The sequence below is a fragment of the Lepidothrix coronata genome, unplaced genomic scaffold (genome assembly GCF_001604755.1).
Source record: "Lepidothrix coronata isolate B3197 unplaced genomic scaffold, Lepidothrix_coronata-1.0 Scaffold12, whole genome shotgun sequence".
Classification (NCBI taxonomy): Eukaryota; Metazoa; Chordata; class Aves; order Passeriformes; family Pipridae; genus Lepidothrix; species Lepidothrix coronata.
The window spans coordinates 5,580,927-5,596,728 of NW_016690192.1; the positions used below are offsets into that span (position 1 = coordinate 5,580,927).

Below are 15,802 nucleotides of genomic sequence, written 5' to 3' on the forward strand. Positions count from 1 at the left end.
TCACTGGTGAGGCCTTGTTTAAATCTCATCTACAGTCTGTTTTCACAAGACTTTTTCTGTGCACTGGCGGATATCCATCGGCTACGTGAGAAGAACATTCAATGGCAGCCAGAAGTTGAAAGAGCAAATACAATTATTACAGTCCCAAATTTTGTTTGTTTGGAAGGAGATGTCTTTACTAACTCCATAAAGAAGTAGCACAGTTTTTAATCATCATGGTTCCTAACAGGTTAACCAAAACTGTTCTTCTTCAACATCTTCTATTTTATGATTGTTCACAAAGTCTCACAGATTTTCAGGAAAAAAATCCCTCTGAATTTCTTTAAGTGTCATCATCCTGGAAAAGTCTTCTCTCAGACTTCATTCTTTGTTCTTTTTGGACATTCCTTCTCAGTATTCTTCCAAGCACACTGGCTGTGTTTATTTCTCTGCTACAATGATCGTTCTGTTAGTAAAGGGTAATATACTGAGATGGATTATTTCCTGCAAATCCAGCTTTGTTCTTTATCCCATTGCCTCCAGTGTACTTTAGGGACAGTAAGCACAAGAGAGAAGCTTTTCAGGTATCAGAAGTGGCAGCATAAAGAGTATAATGCAATAGTATAAGAGGATATAATTCAGCGATTCATATCCACCAGTAGTTACTGTAAGTTGTGCCTCTGCAGAAATGATATAGCACACATATGTTACATTCTCTTTGGATACAGGTGCATTATGTAAATGGTCAGTGGCAGGTCATTCTGAGGGGTCTTCAGAAAACTAAGAGCAGGATTTAATCTTCAATCTTCAGAGAGATTTCAGAGAGAGGAGAGTTGTGAGTAAGTAGGTCACCATCGGAGTAAGCTCCTCAGCCAACCAAACAATCACAAGAAGGTTCGATATCCTTCTCATGTTCATATGTGCAAGTTTATCACTTGGATGTGTGTATGAGATGCATTTGTAAAGCATGATCAAAATAGCAGAGAAGAAGCTGTAGACTATTCATGGCAGGTGTTGTCATTGACAACCGGTGATTTATAACTTCTCAGGAATATTCCCGAATCTTTCACACGCTTTCAAACATCCCTTAGAATACAGTGCACATCATATGCTGGGGTATCCCAGGATACTGAGTGCCCTTCCCAGTCATCCCCAAAGTGAGTCATTCTGGAAACAAAACTTCCTTGGAGGAGGAGTAGATCCTTAAGAGGATTTCTTAGCTCTGAGATGCTCCATCCAATGAACCAGTTGGAAAACCTCTGCTCTCATTAAATTGTCTGGATGCTCTGTGTTGTGGAGGGCTGTGCACTAGCTCCTCTCTGCACTGGTGCTGCTGCCAGTGCTCGGCCCAGCTGGGCAGTAGCCAGCAGAGAGGATCCGAGCTGGCTGACCAACGGACCAGATGTGCAGTGAGTGCTGGCGCATGGATGCCAATGCTTCAGTGACTCCTCAGTAGTTCCAACAGATGGTGGCAAGATCCAAGTTTCTTTGGTGCTAAGCTAGCAAAGTGATTCATGGAGCCTCACTTGATGATGGCAGTTTTTTGGGCATGACTCTATGAATGCACCATATGTCTTCTCTGGACCAGCGTGGTTAGGACTCAGTGCCTGGCAGATGGTAAATTGATCACCTATAGGGTGGCTTTAGCATCACTATCAGTTTTAGAATTTATTTCAAATACATTCAAGCACTCAAATCTCTTACTCCTACGCAGCATACTTTTGTTACCTGCAAATTAGATTATTTGGTGGTCAGTGTAATTCACCACAGCACTCCAGCATTGCAAAGCCATAGTGTATTGCTGGCACCTCACAAAATTTCCCAGACCACTTGAACTCTTTACCAGACAGTGAAGGATTTAAATACCATGGGTGACAGCAGTATTTACATAAGTGGTTTTAGGCTTCCATGTATTGCTACTTACACTCTAGTGACTTTATATCTGGAGCTAAAAGTTAAATTGACCACGATCTTGTAAACCCAGGATGTACAGCAGCCTGTGCTGCAGAGCATTCAAGCATTTCCACAGAATATGACAGTGTGGATCCTGCAAGCCAAAAAGCAAGGAAGAAAAGGCAAGTAAAGAAAAAAAATAACAATGAGATGGTATGTTAGGAAGATAAATGAAGGAGAAACACAATTACAAGAGGCAAGAAATACAGCACAAAGGGAAGAATACGAGGAAGTGGGTGTGTGAGCAGAAAGAAGAAGGAATGAAAGTCAACCAGTGGACTGGTTTCCATTATATTAATTTCTCCATAATTACCATCGCCACTGAGACTTTTATCAGGACAAGGGCTGCCAGGGAAACGCTGCAGGACAGTACTCTCTGTTCGTGCCAAAGTGGCAAAAACTTTATGTCACATATCTGGAAAGATATTGTGCCCTTCTCTATCTAAATTCTCGACTGGGTCACCAAAGTATCAGTGCCTGTTCGCTGTCCTGTCAACCAGCTTCAAGTGAATCAAAGTGATAATTCCTGCTGCACAGTGTAAAAAGACATTTTGTAATATCCTGTTCTGTACAACTCTCAGTGGCTGCTCCTCGGTGCTGTCAGCTGGCAGACTGGTGTAACCTTCTACTTTCCTTTGAATTTTGACAAAAACAAAGTGGTGCAACTTCATTTTGATGCAGACACCTCAGATCAAGGGATGGTAATGTCAGATAGCCAAAAGAGGAGAGAGTCACACCACAAGGGTGAGAAAGTTGAGGTGAAGCCATAAATAGCACAATGCTGCCCATCAGATGAGTTTACATGTTGCAGTTTACAATGTCAGGATAGCTGACTGTGTAGGAGAAGATTTTGATTTTCTCCACTCAGTTTGCAATAATCTGGTGTTGAAGGAAAAGCAGTTTCTAACAGATGGCCTCAAGGTCAGGGTTTAGCAATGACACGATCCCCAAATTGCCACCTACTGCAATGCCCAGGCAGGGAGGACAGGGAGGGAGGTTTGCAAACGGTTAAAGCTTCAGCTAAACAAAAGTCAGGAACCGTGTAATTAAAACTCTACCTTTGTTGTATTGTAAAGAGTTAGCCTGTGACATAGGAAATATTTAAAGGAGCAGGCTGTTCAGCTAATTTGTGTGTGAGTGAACTGCTTAGACAGTCCTATCCTAAATTAACTATAAGACCACCCACCGAGCCCGCCTCATAAAGGGCCGTGATTGCTCAGCTTCGTTTTGTATAACCATTCAATAATTACTAGATAAATGCATAACTAAAAGCTCTATTACACTAATAATTTGTACTGAGATAGATGTGTGGGACACCATGCTGGGTTAATTTGTCATCCCTGCAGCAAACTTCTAAAGAGGGCTCTTTTGCAGTGGAGTTGTGTTAATATGTTGCTCCAGTGAGGACATGTTAGAGCAACAAGATGACTTGGTCGCTTAATCTCCTAAAGAGGCAAAATGCCTGGAGGGTAAGTGCCAGAAAGAAGAAAGGGGGGTGATTAACACAGTGGACCCAGATTTAAACTCATCCTGACAAAAGGAGCTGATCTAACTGAGCAAAAGAACGAAAAAAGGGGAGTGTTAAAAATACTAATAGGATTTCATGCATCCCTAAAAAATTATATAAAAATAAAGTGCTGCAGGAACAGAGTGTTTTGCCCATGCTTTTACTGACACTGACTTCAGTTTCTTTGCTCTCTTGATGTATCCGTGAAGTTAAACTATATGCTTTAAACAGTGCAGTGAACTATAATATTTTTATCTCTGCGTTATGCTAAATTCTTCTAGCTTCAGACACACACAAAAAGCACATTATTGCTTTAAATATGGGACCCATGTTTAAGCATCAGAGCTCTGGATTTTCAACCTCCTTTATTGACAGAACCATAAATCATGTTAAAGTTAAGTGAATTACTGTAGCGTGGAACTATAGCTTTAACAATGTTTATGTAGTATCAGCTTACCATCTACAGAATGAAAGGGGGGAAAAAACACTGATATTAGAAATGGGAATGTGGAGTCCTATTAACTTAACAGCAATATATCACTCCAAAGTCACAGATTCCATTACCATGCCCTTTTTAGTATCAAAGCAGAATTATATCATCACACACATAAAGGTTGCAGTTTTTAAGAGAATTTACATTTCTATTGTAAACTTATCAACTGCATTTCATTATAAGAAAGACATGATATATTTTCCTAGTAGCAGTTTTTATCTTATGATGAGAATATATGAGAATACATCATGTGTATTAAAAGCAATAATAATATGCACAAGTTGACAGCATTTGATGTGATGTGGGAATTTTATGAATACGTTAAATTAGGGGGTTTTTGACCCCCAGCTATAGTCTTGTAAGGGAGGAGTGCTTTCTATAGGTATGAGTTTTATTTCTGTCCCGATGTAATCAATTCTATAGTATTCTGATCTCTCAAAGGCAGTAGAATTCTGACATGTTTTAAAACAATCTGCTCAAAATAGCAAACTTAACTGGCCCCCTGCCCATGCCAGAATCTGGAACAAGTGCTCAGTTCAGCTCTACAGGTTTTCAAATGCAGCCTGTACTACTCAGCAGTCCAGAGCTCAACCCTGAGCTCAAACACAGCTTTCAGCATATTTTCCTTTTGCAAGGAACTCCGTGGGCCTTGGCAAAATGTACTTCTGCCTCCCACTTGCTACTGCAAAATTTCTTACAGAAAGAATGTTTCTGAACAAAGGGTCCAGGTGCCTTGTACCACTCAGAGCAGCAGAAAGGGGCTGAGAGCCAGCCCTGATTTGGGGATACCATGGGTCTGTTTTTTCAACAGCGCTTAGCTGACCACCTGCACTTGACTTCTGGAGCTGAGAGATGGATATTCTACAATTCAGCCCTTCTTTTTGATGTTCATGGACAGGAACAGCTCCTCCATCAATCCTGTTTAGGGTATTTGTATATCTCTTGCATTGGTCAGCTGTGTATATTATATTTTAAATTTTTCATCTATGTTTGTCTACATGTGGGAGCAAATATCAGAGATATCTAAATTTTACCCATGCTAAGAGGGTAAAGCCTATTTTTGTTCTACAGCCCCATGATTTCTCAGCCTTGTCAGTGCAAATGGGAATGTGACACAGGATCAGTTTGAATTTAGCTCATCCATGGCCCCAACAGACATGTTAACAAACAACCCCTTTGCACCATTATGGGACCTAAACAATATTTAAGTTTTCCAGTGCTGTGAATTCCCTTCAAAGGGCTCATCCTAGGACTGGTCATCTTACCCTCAGCAGCTCAGTATTTAGGTAAAGGCAAGTTCTTGCTAACCTGAGTAAGCTATTTCTCTACATTTATCACCCTAAAATCTGTCCCTAATGGGCAGTAAGAAAAATGGGGACTTTCAGAAACCTTTGAAAGAGTTATAGGGACACAGCTCCCATTGAAATTCAAAAGCAGTTAATGAATTCTCTCAGGACCTCTGCAAATCCCAGCCCAAGTTTCTTAATTATTTTTTTTTTCTTGTTTGGGTAACTGCTTTCATCACCAAAATCTGGGGGCTTAAAGCTATTGTTTTAGGCTTCCATTCTTTACCTCTTGTATTGTATTATACACAGAAGTGTAAGTTCCTTTCAACAAATTTGGATTATTGCCAGATCTCCTTATTAAAAAGTCACTCTTCATATTTCCGATAAACACAGCTGTTTCATGGTGTTTGAAAGCATTTCACATCAGCCAGCATGGTGGCTTAGCCAATTAGTACTCTAATATGGTCAATTTTCAGAATAAGTACCTTTGGGGTACAAAGGGTGGGATATATCTCGCATAATGGCAACACTGGAATGGTAGGAAAAAGCTTACAGCACACAGGGAGTTAAAGCAACTTAGAAGCCTGACGTGGAAACCACTAGCAGAACAAACTGTTCTCTAACATTTCCAGGGAAATGACTTTTAAAAAAATACTTTCTTAATTGTAATGAAGCCAATTATAATGGCCTCGAAAACAAGCTGATAAAAACGATCCTGTTTCATTATGATTCTAATGTTACTATTTCTAGGAAGGCTGATCAATGTTTAATGAAGTATTAGTAAACTTAATTATCACTTTATAGAGGAGATATCTGAGCATTGTGCCCTAGTGAAGCTGATGCACTGTTCTCCTGGTCTGATGGACCATGGGCCTGTGAAGGAACAGTGATTTTGATTCCCAGCCCTCCTTAGAGCAGGCAAGGGGTGCAGGGTGATGGTAGCCTTTTCCTGAGCAACACTAAGTGACCCTTGCAAAGACTTCAAACGACTTTATGAAGAAAGCAATTTTATCCAGTCATCTGGACTTGAAGGGGTTGGCAAGGCTTTTTGGAAGAGGAGATGGAAGGTGGATGGACCAATATGTCCCCCCATATGTTGGGCTGTGCTGGTGGAGAAATCTGAGCACTGCAGGTGCGATCCCAACATCCTTTTACCACATCAGTGAGCACTCCCTGGGAACAAAGATCCCATTCCTCTTTATCAGGACTGCTCCTTTGTTCCAGAGTACTAAATATCTGAAGAAAACTATAACCTGTTTCAAATTAACTTATTTTTTATTATCTGATCACTCAGTTGAACAAAATTCACAATTTTGGCACTTCTTCATAGCCTCAGCCATATGCAGTGCTCACCTAATCAATAAGTGAAGCTTATTTTATCCATTACTTATTTTGTTATTGGCTACTACAAATCAAGAAGGGAAAAGACATGACAGACCTGCATAATCAGACATTTGAATTCAGCGTTCTGAAAAACCCTCTGACTTCTGTGCTGCACAGCACCACAAGCTCATAAAACACTGAAGAATCCAGTATAGCACACAACAGCTGTACTGCATAATTACTTGGCCCAATAGCCGTAGTTTTAAAATACTGGTATATCTGTTGCAGGCCACCATACATTATCATCTCATTTTCAATAAAAAGTCTGGGATGTTTCAGACGAGCTTCAATGGAATTAGAATCATGTGTGCCTTGAAATATTTATGCTTGCCTTGAGATGGAAGGATAACTCCTGCCTTCAACCTCCACACAAAATAACAGATTTAATAACACCAGATAGTCCAACTCCTCTGTACCTACAGCAGGTAAAATGAAGTTCTGATCTGGAATACACATCTTTTCATAGGTTGTAGAACTTATATTTTATGTCATTTACTGAGGTCAATAATAAAATATAAATGTCACAGGCTGAAAGACGCCAGGAGAAATATGGTTTGGCAGGATGGAGCTGCTTAGGGATACATAAATAATAAGTCAATAAGTAAATAAATAATAGACAAAGACCTATTTTATCTTCCATTTGAAGATCTCAAAGAATTTACAATCACTGATTAAGACTTGTAATATTCCATAAGAAGTAGTAGGAGCCTCTTCTCATACACGGGACCATTTGCATCAGCATAGGTGTGGTTTTTGGAATTAATGACTATAATTTTTGTTAAGAGTTTCTGAAAATCATGGCATTTTAGAGGCAAATAAGGAAAATAGCAACCTGTTCTGTATTACCTCTCATGCTTTAACTGATTCAAAATATTTGTGGGGATTCCTATATTTGGAAACATGGTTGTGTTCTGTGCTCAGAACTAGTTTGAGCAGCCAGTTTTGCACTCACCAGAGTTGCTGACCACAACACAACCATCGGAGTAATGGTCTGTATCTGGGCCAGCAGTTTTTAGACTTAAGCATTTAATTCCCTCTCTCTAGTATCAGGCAGGCACATTTGTAATGTTGATCAGTTTAATAGTAGTGGATTTTTCCTCTCACCAAACAGCCCCTCCTTTTGCCTCTTGAGAAATTTGGTATTTCCCAGTCAGAAGCTGCAAAAACAAACCTTTTGGAGATCTGTATTCCACTCATTACTTCTTATGCCAAGAAGAAAATGACCCCTCCATGTCACTGTATGGCACAGACTGGGGACTGATGGCTATTTGGTCTGGTTTCCTTCCCCCAGTCCTTCCTGTGGTCAGCAGAAAGCCCTCAGCTGTGCTGAGGAGTTGGCCAAGACTCTGAAGAGGAACCACTTTCTCCTTTTTGCAGCACTTTGCTTTGCTGAATTATTACTGCTTATTTCTGCACTCATTTTTCTTCTCTCTCTCTTTGGGAAGATCAGTGACACGTGATTTCCACTTTGTTTTCTGCCCTCACATGCTGAGGAAGTCAAGGCAACAGAGAAAGACTCACTACTTACATGCCAGTGAATATTTCTTTTATCTTTCTTAGAGCAAATCAAATTATTAAATGAAGACCCACACCTTGGAAAAGCTAAATACAGTGTGGTCTCAGGCCTATCCCCTTTTCATCCAGAGAAAGAATAGGAATGAGTTTGTTCCCAGATATGTACGAACGACAGTGCAGTTGCATAACAATTTCAAATAGTCTTAAAAGAGTTGATACTAAAAGGAAATTTTTAAAAAATATTTTTAAAATCCCAATCTATTTTTTTACGGAATTAGATGTTTGCCACATAAATTTTTATTTCTCACTTTTATCTTCATCCTTCATATTCCATTTGACACACAAGGAAAGGGGAAACTACAAAAGGAGATAGGAAGAGAGGAAGAATATATTTAATATTAAAAAAAGATAGAAATATTGTATGATAATAAAAATTTTGTTGTAGTCATCAAAACACTTGCTGACAGCTTCAGTTGAAGCAATATTCCTGGTAAAATGTCTTGAGGAGCTCTAAAATGACTGTTGTTTCCTTGAATAGGTTATGGTATCTTCATACCTCTGAAGTGGCTCTGACGTGAGTGTCATTAAAGTGGTTCCACCTCAGGGGTTGGTGTAGGTGAGATCAGAGGCTGCCACTTTAGGTAGGATTCACCTAAATGAAGGTGTGTACATAGACTGGAGGTATCTACCTCAGAGGAGTACCAATGGGCTCCTTGCACATCCACCAGTGAGCCAGTCAGTGTGGTCAGTGAAGTCCAGTCAAAGGTAGGGGTCTGTTCTGGGATAAGATGAACAACTCCTTAGACACCGTTAGTTCTGCTTAGTTCTCTGTTGACTCTAATAATTGGCTCCATGGTAGACACCCAGAGTTCCTAAGGGGAATTCCCCATTATCTCTACCTTTAATAGCACACTTCAAAGTTACAGCCTCTCCCAGGAGTTTGGGGACAGGAAAACAGCCTTTATTTCTTCCTTTGAAGATTTGGGTTCTTTATCTGAAGAGTTTTCAAATATACTGTGATTTAAGATGCAAACTCAAACAAAACTATTTGTCTTAAAAGTGAATAAGAAATAATTAACAAGGTTTGTAAAAAACACAGGAGATAAGCCCAGATGTGCAGACAGGTTGAACAGGCTGGGTAGACAGGTGTTTGCCTTGGCCATGGAATAGCTGTCAACATTTCCATAACGAGGAGTGCGGGATATGCTGCTTCTTGTTTCCTTTTCCCAAGTGCAGCGTTGCAGACCTGGCACAGCTGTGGGAAGACACTGTTTTTCAGCTCAGCCCACATGTCACGATATCTAGGTGTTATAAGATAGGTATAGCCCATGCTTTCCGAGGAGTTTCTCTGGATATCCATCTGCTTCCACCAGAGACAGCTGAAGGTTGCGTGTCTTTTGGCTCCTCATCTCTATGCTTGCTTTCCGTGGCGTTTTCCCATTTATTAGCACACATTTAGTGTGTGTTTCTCTCTCTGTTGTGAGCAGTACTAAGGGGAGCAGATTTGTGGGGTTAACATGGATACAGGAGTGCTTTTCATGGCAAGAGCGAGACCTTCACATCCATCCCATACCAGCACCCCTGGCATGAGTGCAGCTCTTTTTGGGGGTGGCATCAAAGCAATCATTCCTATCCCATCATGAAGAAGGAAGAGCATAGAAGTGCTGCCCAGCCAACCCTTAATGAATGTTTACAGGATAATGCAGTAGTTTCCTTGCTGCTGTCTCAGAGTACATGTTTTATCCACATCTTCAGGCTCTCGAGTTTGCTAATGGTTTAATAATGCTTAAGAAAAAAATTATTAATAAAGTGTCATATTATTAAACTGGCAATGAACAAGAGTAAGAAGCAGATTTTAGCTTTTATTTAACTGAAGGTTTTTCATAACATTCATCATGAAATGAATGTTTGCTCATTTCTGTTTGATTTTAGTCAACTTTCCTGCATCTCTCCAATTTTTCTGGAAGTGCCAAAGGCTTTTTTTTCCCCTCTTGTATATTTAACGTACTTCAAAGCCAACACATGAGTTTCCGTGGGATATTCCCTCCCCTGCATAGCCTTTATCTAATTGGTTATGTGTGGTGTACAAGTGCAGTCTATGCACATGGACACCCCTCAAAGATTCCTAGGATAACATGCCAAGGGAGCAACAGGAACATAACAACGACTGTTTGGTGAGAAATAAACTGTGATTTACAGATGACCTTGTGCACACCAGATTAATTGGTCATTCTAAAAGAGGAGTGAATTCTCATTTTAGAGGGGAAAGGGACAATTCATGGCACTCTAAGTGGCAGCACTTGCTACCTCATGGTGACAACAACAGTGGAAAACACTGCTGACTAACAAGGGTCCAACTCCATATATTTTGAAGGCCAAGGAACTGGGCAAAGGTGTCACATAATGCAGGAGAGCAGAAGGTTCTTCAGCTGCACTTGTAGTTCTGCTGAAATCAGCTGAGGGTAAAATCGGTCATTGCCAATGGGCTTGTGTACATCACACCTCTGCACCTTCTCTGGAGTACATTTTCCAGCTGGCTTGTTGGCCCATAAATTCACCAAATTAAACTTCATCCCTGAATGCAAGCTGGGGTCTTGCTGAAGATTTGAGGCTAACATTATTCAGGGGAAATGTAAATGTAGTTTTCCAAACGATCTCGCCACTTTGTACATGTTCATTAGATGAAAACACGTTACTTAAAATAAATGTTTCTAAACTGAGGTGGGAAAAAAACCCCAACAACAAGAAACGTTAGACCATCTTTAAATTATCGACCATTTATATACAATATAAAATGGATTCATATGTGCAAATCCAAGTTACATGAAATGTCAATTAAATCAACCCTAATCTCCCATTTTTTTATTGCCTGATTGATGAGGGCTGCTCTTAAGGTGATGAATAGTTTTCAGTCTCACAAAGGACTGCTGGATCCTTTATACGTGTCCACTAAAAATACAGAAAATCCTTCAAAATGTCTGGCTCCATTTGCTTCCAAGATGTAGATGGAGTGAGTGTAGGACACAATGTGGTCTAATATATTAATTGTGAAGATCCGATGTATAAAAAATACTGTACATTAAAAAAAAATAAAAGAAAGAAAGACTAAAAATAAAACAATAGTAGATTTAAACTGTTTTATTTTCCGAAGGCAAAACTCTATATAACGTCTTTGTTTTCTTTCCTATAGCAAGTCCACATGCAACACCATCGACTCTTCATTTTCCAACATCACCCATTATTCAACAGCCTGGGCCATACTTCTCACACCCAGCAATCCGCTATCATCCTCAGGAGACTCTGAAAGAGTTTGTCCAACTTGTCTGCCCCGACGCTGGTCAGCAGGCTGGACAGGTGGGGTTCCTAAATGTAAGGAAGCCGTTTTTCTTTCTTCAGAAGTGTTTGTCCTATGTAAAAAATTAACCATGGGATTATTTATGGGGTTATTTTAACGGTATGTTGCGTGCAGAAGCACACCTGGAATAGTTGCTGGAAGGAAAAAAAAAAATTAAAAATATGCTGCTACTGCAAAAGTATTTTAAAAAACAACATGAAACCTCCCCAAAAAACCACTCGACCACATTGTGGTAAAATTAGCTTAAACTGTCAGAGAAGCTGGTGCTACAGTGACCTTCTGGGTCCCCCCACAAATGACTTCGCTGCACATGTTGTAACCCTTGTGCAACCAGGGTTAACCAAATATGAAGGCAGAATAATTTTTATTAATTATTTTTGAAGTTCAGGGGAGAGTGGGGGGGATGGAGCAGGAAAAGGGAGGGTGAGAAACAGATGTTTCAGATCAGCTAAGTTCATTAAAAAAAAAAATACTGCCTTATAGCACTTTAGATCAAGTTGACCAGTACTTGAACTCAAGATGTTAAAAGTACAGTTTATTATGGTTTGTTATTTCTGTAAGCAGTTATCTTTTCCCCTTATCTCTATGAAAAATTAAGCAGAGTTCCAAAGCTTCAAATAACCATTTTCATTTTTTTAATCAAATAAAGTGAATAATCTTGCTATTATTGAAATAGCATTCCAATTGAATACAGAATTTATAATTTTTATGTAAATCAAATCCAAAATAATGCTCTGAATATTTCGTGAAATGTAATGCATGTAACTTTTTCCAGCCAATGAAGTAATAACTGGCAAAATTACTGTTTCTCTCCTGACATACGTACAACTGAAAGTGTTAATGAGAATTAGTTTAATTATTAGCATCTAATTTATTACATTTATTTAATAAGCTGTATTGTTCTCAGTGTTTTCCTTTCCCCAGCAGAAAAACTGACTCTACTTATTCCATCTAGTCCTGGCTTTGAATAATGTCTGCAATATGTTAGCAGATACATTTATGTCTAGACAACAAATCAATACAGTGCTTTTCTTTTTCCTTGAGTATTCATTTGCTTAATTTATCCCAAACCATTCAGCATTATGAACTGTTAGCACACTCACAATGAACATGCAGCAGGGGTCTTCTTGGCAGGAAAGGGACCTAATTGGGAGACAAGATAGTGTTTGAGAGATGTCACTAATATATTAGTTTATTAAAGGTGCTGGATGTTGGAAAAATAAATATCCCTGAAGGACTGCTTCTTGCTGCAAACACTAGTAACTGCAGTCTTTGAAGTCTGTGGGAGTGCTGTTAAGTTAAATGCAGATGAATTTGAGTCTTATTTATGCCCTCAACCATTTTTGCTCTACCACAAGTGTGATTTGCACCTCCACAACTTTAAGGCTTTTTGTCAGTGCCAAAACAGGTGAAATGAAAATAAGGTCCCAAGTGCTTTGCCAGGATGAGTATTTTGTCCCCAGTAATTCAGGCTAATGGAAACCATAACAGGAATTAAAATATTATTTTCTTTAGCAGTACTTAGAATATGGATCTGTGTTTAAAGCTGAGCTTTTATCATCAATGGAAAAGCCAATGCTCAGTGCCAGAAGAACTGCAGTAAGATCAATTTGCACAGTGCTGTCGAAAATGATCTCATCATTTTTGTCACTAAAATGGAACACCTGATTCACAGCCTGTCCTACTTTCTCTTTGTAATGGTATTTGGCATCTATCTGTATGGTTTTCAAGTGTCCAGGCTGAGTTACATTTAAAATGTAAACTTAATAAAGCTGGGGGAAGGGTTGGCATGTTTTTCTAAGCCTGCTTCTTGTTTTTGTGATACTTGAAAACACTTTTACTTATGAACACATTTTTCTGGTGATTAATTGAAAGACCACACTTGTATAGCTCAGCCCCTTCAGCCTGTGACTGACCACATCCCAGACTAAAGGGGAGGGTGTTTTTTTCCCAATGTGTAAAATGAAGCAGTTCTAAGTCCGGTCATTTTTCCATATAATCCTAATGGCAACTAAAACATGAGGTACACTATTGCTAACTCAAAAGAGATGTGGGAGAGCAATTATTTTAAAATATACTCATTCATTTTCCTGTAATAAGATATCAGCATGACTTTTAAGACCACCAAAAATGCTTGTTTTTTCTCTTAATGAGCAGTATCTTCAAGAAATTTACACTCAAATCCTAGGCACTGATATCCCAAGGGGATAACAGAGGCACAAAACTGGGGAGCTGGGGTCAAAAATCCTGCTTCACCTCTCACTGAGCATGGGTTAGTGCTGCAGGAAATGTAAAGAGGAGCAAAATTTAATCCAGGGCATTTCAGACCAGCTGCTAATGGGACTTTCTTTGCCACCTCTCAAGTAATAGTAAATGTGTTGCACATAGCTTTCAATTAGATTGTTATTACTAGAGGTTCCTGATAATAGCTGATTTTTAGTATAATTTCTGTGTTTGCTTGTTTTTCGGCAGCCCAATGGTAGCAGCCAAGGCAAGGTGCACAATCCATTCCTTCCTACCCCAATGTTGCCACCACCACCTCCGCCACCAATGGCTAGGCCTGTGCCTCTGCCAGTGCCAGACACAAAACCTCCAACTACATCAACAGAAGGAGGGGCCACCTCTCCCACTTCTCCAAGTAAGTATAGACGCAGCGGGAACCAAGGGCTAACGGCCGCGCACAACTATCGGTCGCTGCTCAGAGATGAGGACTGGACTAGCTCTTGGGGAGCAGGAGAGCTCTCTGCCCTCTGTATGATGGACAAAATTCTGAGCTGCTTCTGTGTTAACAAGAAAAGCGTTAGCTTAAGGTTGCAGTTTTATTTCTGACTCTGTGGGCATTTCACGTAACCACATGTGAGAGAAATCAAGGCCAGTAGGTAATCTGTGACACACACCTCGGACCTTTGGAATCTTGTTTGTTGTCATAAGGAGGCAAGTTCATATCCCACGCAAGGAATGGTTCAAAGCCAGACTGGATGGGGCTCTAAGCAACTTGGTCTAGTGAAGGTGTTCCTGCCCATGGCAGGGTGTTGGAACTGGATCTTCCAACACCCTTCCAAGCCAAACCATTTTACCATTCTGTGATAAATTGGTGTCTCAAGCCAGGCTTTAGAGGATAGATCCTCCATGGAAGTCAGACAGTCTTATCAAAAACATCGCTGCTTAGACATATCTGGGCTAAACTAACAACTCTTTCCAGTTGACTTCAATTATAGTTCTTTTGGGAATAAGTCTTCCTAGATCAACCCAGACATCTTTCCCTTATGCCTTGCATTTTGGGCAAGAAGTTTTGGTATGTTTCAGGGCTAGGGAGAAAGCTTTAATCCTCTCTCCACCACCCACACTGCTCCCATATGCATTTTGTGAAGCCACAAGTCAAATATATGAATTCCTGGATACACACATGGGGATACCACTTTGGACTCACTCTTCTGGGAAACAAATGCAGTTCAGCTGTGTCTGATGCTTTAAAAAAAGTCTGGATGTTCAGGGAGTTAATTGTGAAATGATTTAATGAAGCTATGCTCAAACTGACATTTAAAAACAAAAGGGAAGCTTTCAGTGCTTTAATGGCAACTGTAGGGGACTTGTTCCACAGTGAAGGGAGTCCAAATAACATCCACAAACAAAAATCAATCTAATCGAAAGAGCAAATCCCTTTGTGTGCTTTTCAAGCTTATTATTTAAATGCTATATGCAACCACTGCTTGATGTGCAAAGAGGTACTCACTATTCAAGTGAACAAGTGAAGCCTACATTTTTAAAGCTTTATATACTGTTCAGGAGATTTGCACAGGTTCCAGGGGGCATTTTTAAGATCTGGGAGTTCTCAGGGGTTTGCATTGCCTTCTGCTACACGATAGTGCACAACTGCAAACTCAGCAAGATGCTCTGGCTTGCTTGGAAATTAAAATGGGTTTTAGTATGAGACAGTCTGGTAAGACTGTGAGCACGATCTTCTAGAATCAGGTCTTCCTGAAATGATCAGCAGATTTTTTTCTCTCCCCTCTGCTCCTCTTTCTGACCTTAGATCAACACTTGTGCTATCAGGAAGTTTTGATGCTCTCTGATGGGAGATACTGTCTTTCGAGTCCTATCAATAAGATTCAGCAGTGGAATCGAAAAGGTTAACGTTTAGTCATAGTTATCACTGAATAAAGTCAGCAATGCCTTATTATTTCCTTGTCTTCAGAACCGGGAAAAACAAAACTAGGTCAGTGTGTACTTGTCATTACAGTTGTGACTCAGTTTACTGGCAGTGTCTGGTGTTGAAAAGAAAAAAATTCCCAACATCATTTTAGCAGTAATCTTAATACTTAATGTTTATG

The 15,802-nt window shown here is 39.8% G+C and overlaps 1 protein-coding gene across 11 annotated transcripts in view; it reads left to right on the top strand.

Annotated features, from left to right (window-relative positions):
* Window positions 1–15,802, top strand: part of NFIA (nuclear factor I A) — a 251,119-nt gene that overhangs the window by 199,946 nt on the left and 35,371 nt on the right. For 9 of the 11 annotated variants that reach the window (XM_017805370.1, XM_017805375.1, XM_017805373.1 and 6 more), the window contains 2 exons: window positions 11,307–11,485; window positions 13,944–14,109. In XM_017805370.1, the coding sequence (XP_017660859.1) occupies window positions 11,307–11,485; window positions 13,944–14,109 (345 nt within the window). The remainder of the gene's footprint in view (window positions 1–11,306; window positions 11,486–13,943; window positions 14,110–15,802) is intronic. The other 2 variants (XM_017805371.1, XM_017805379.1) reach the window with 1 other exon arrangement.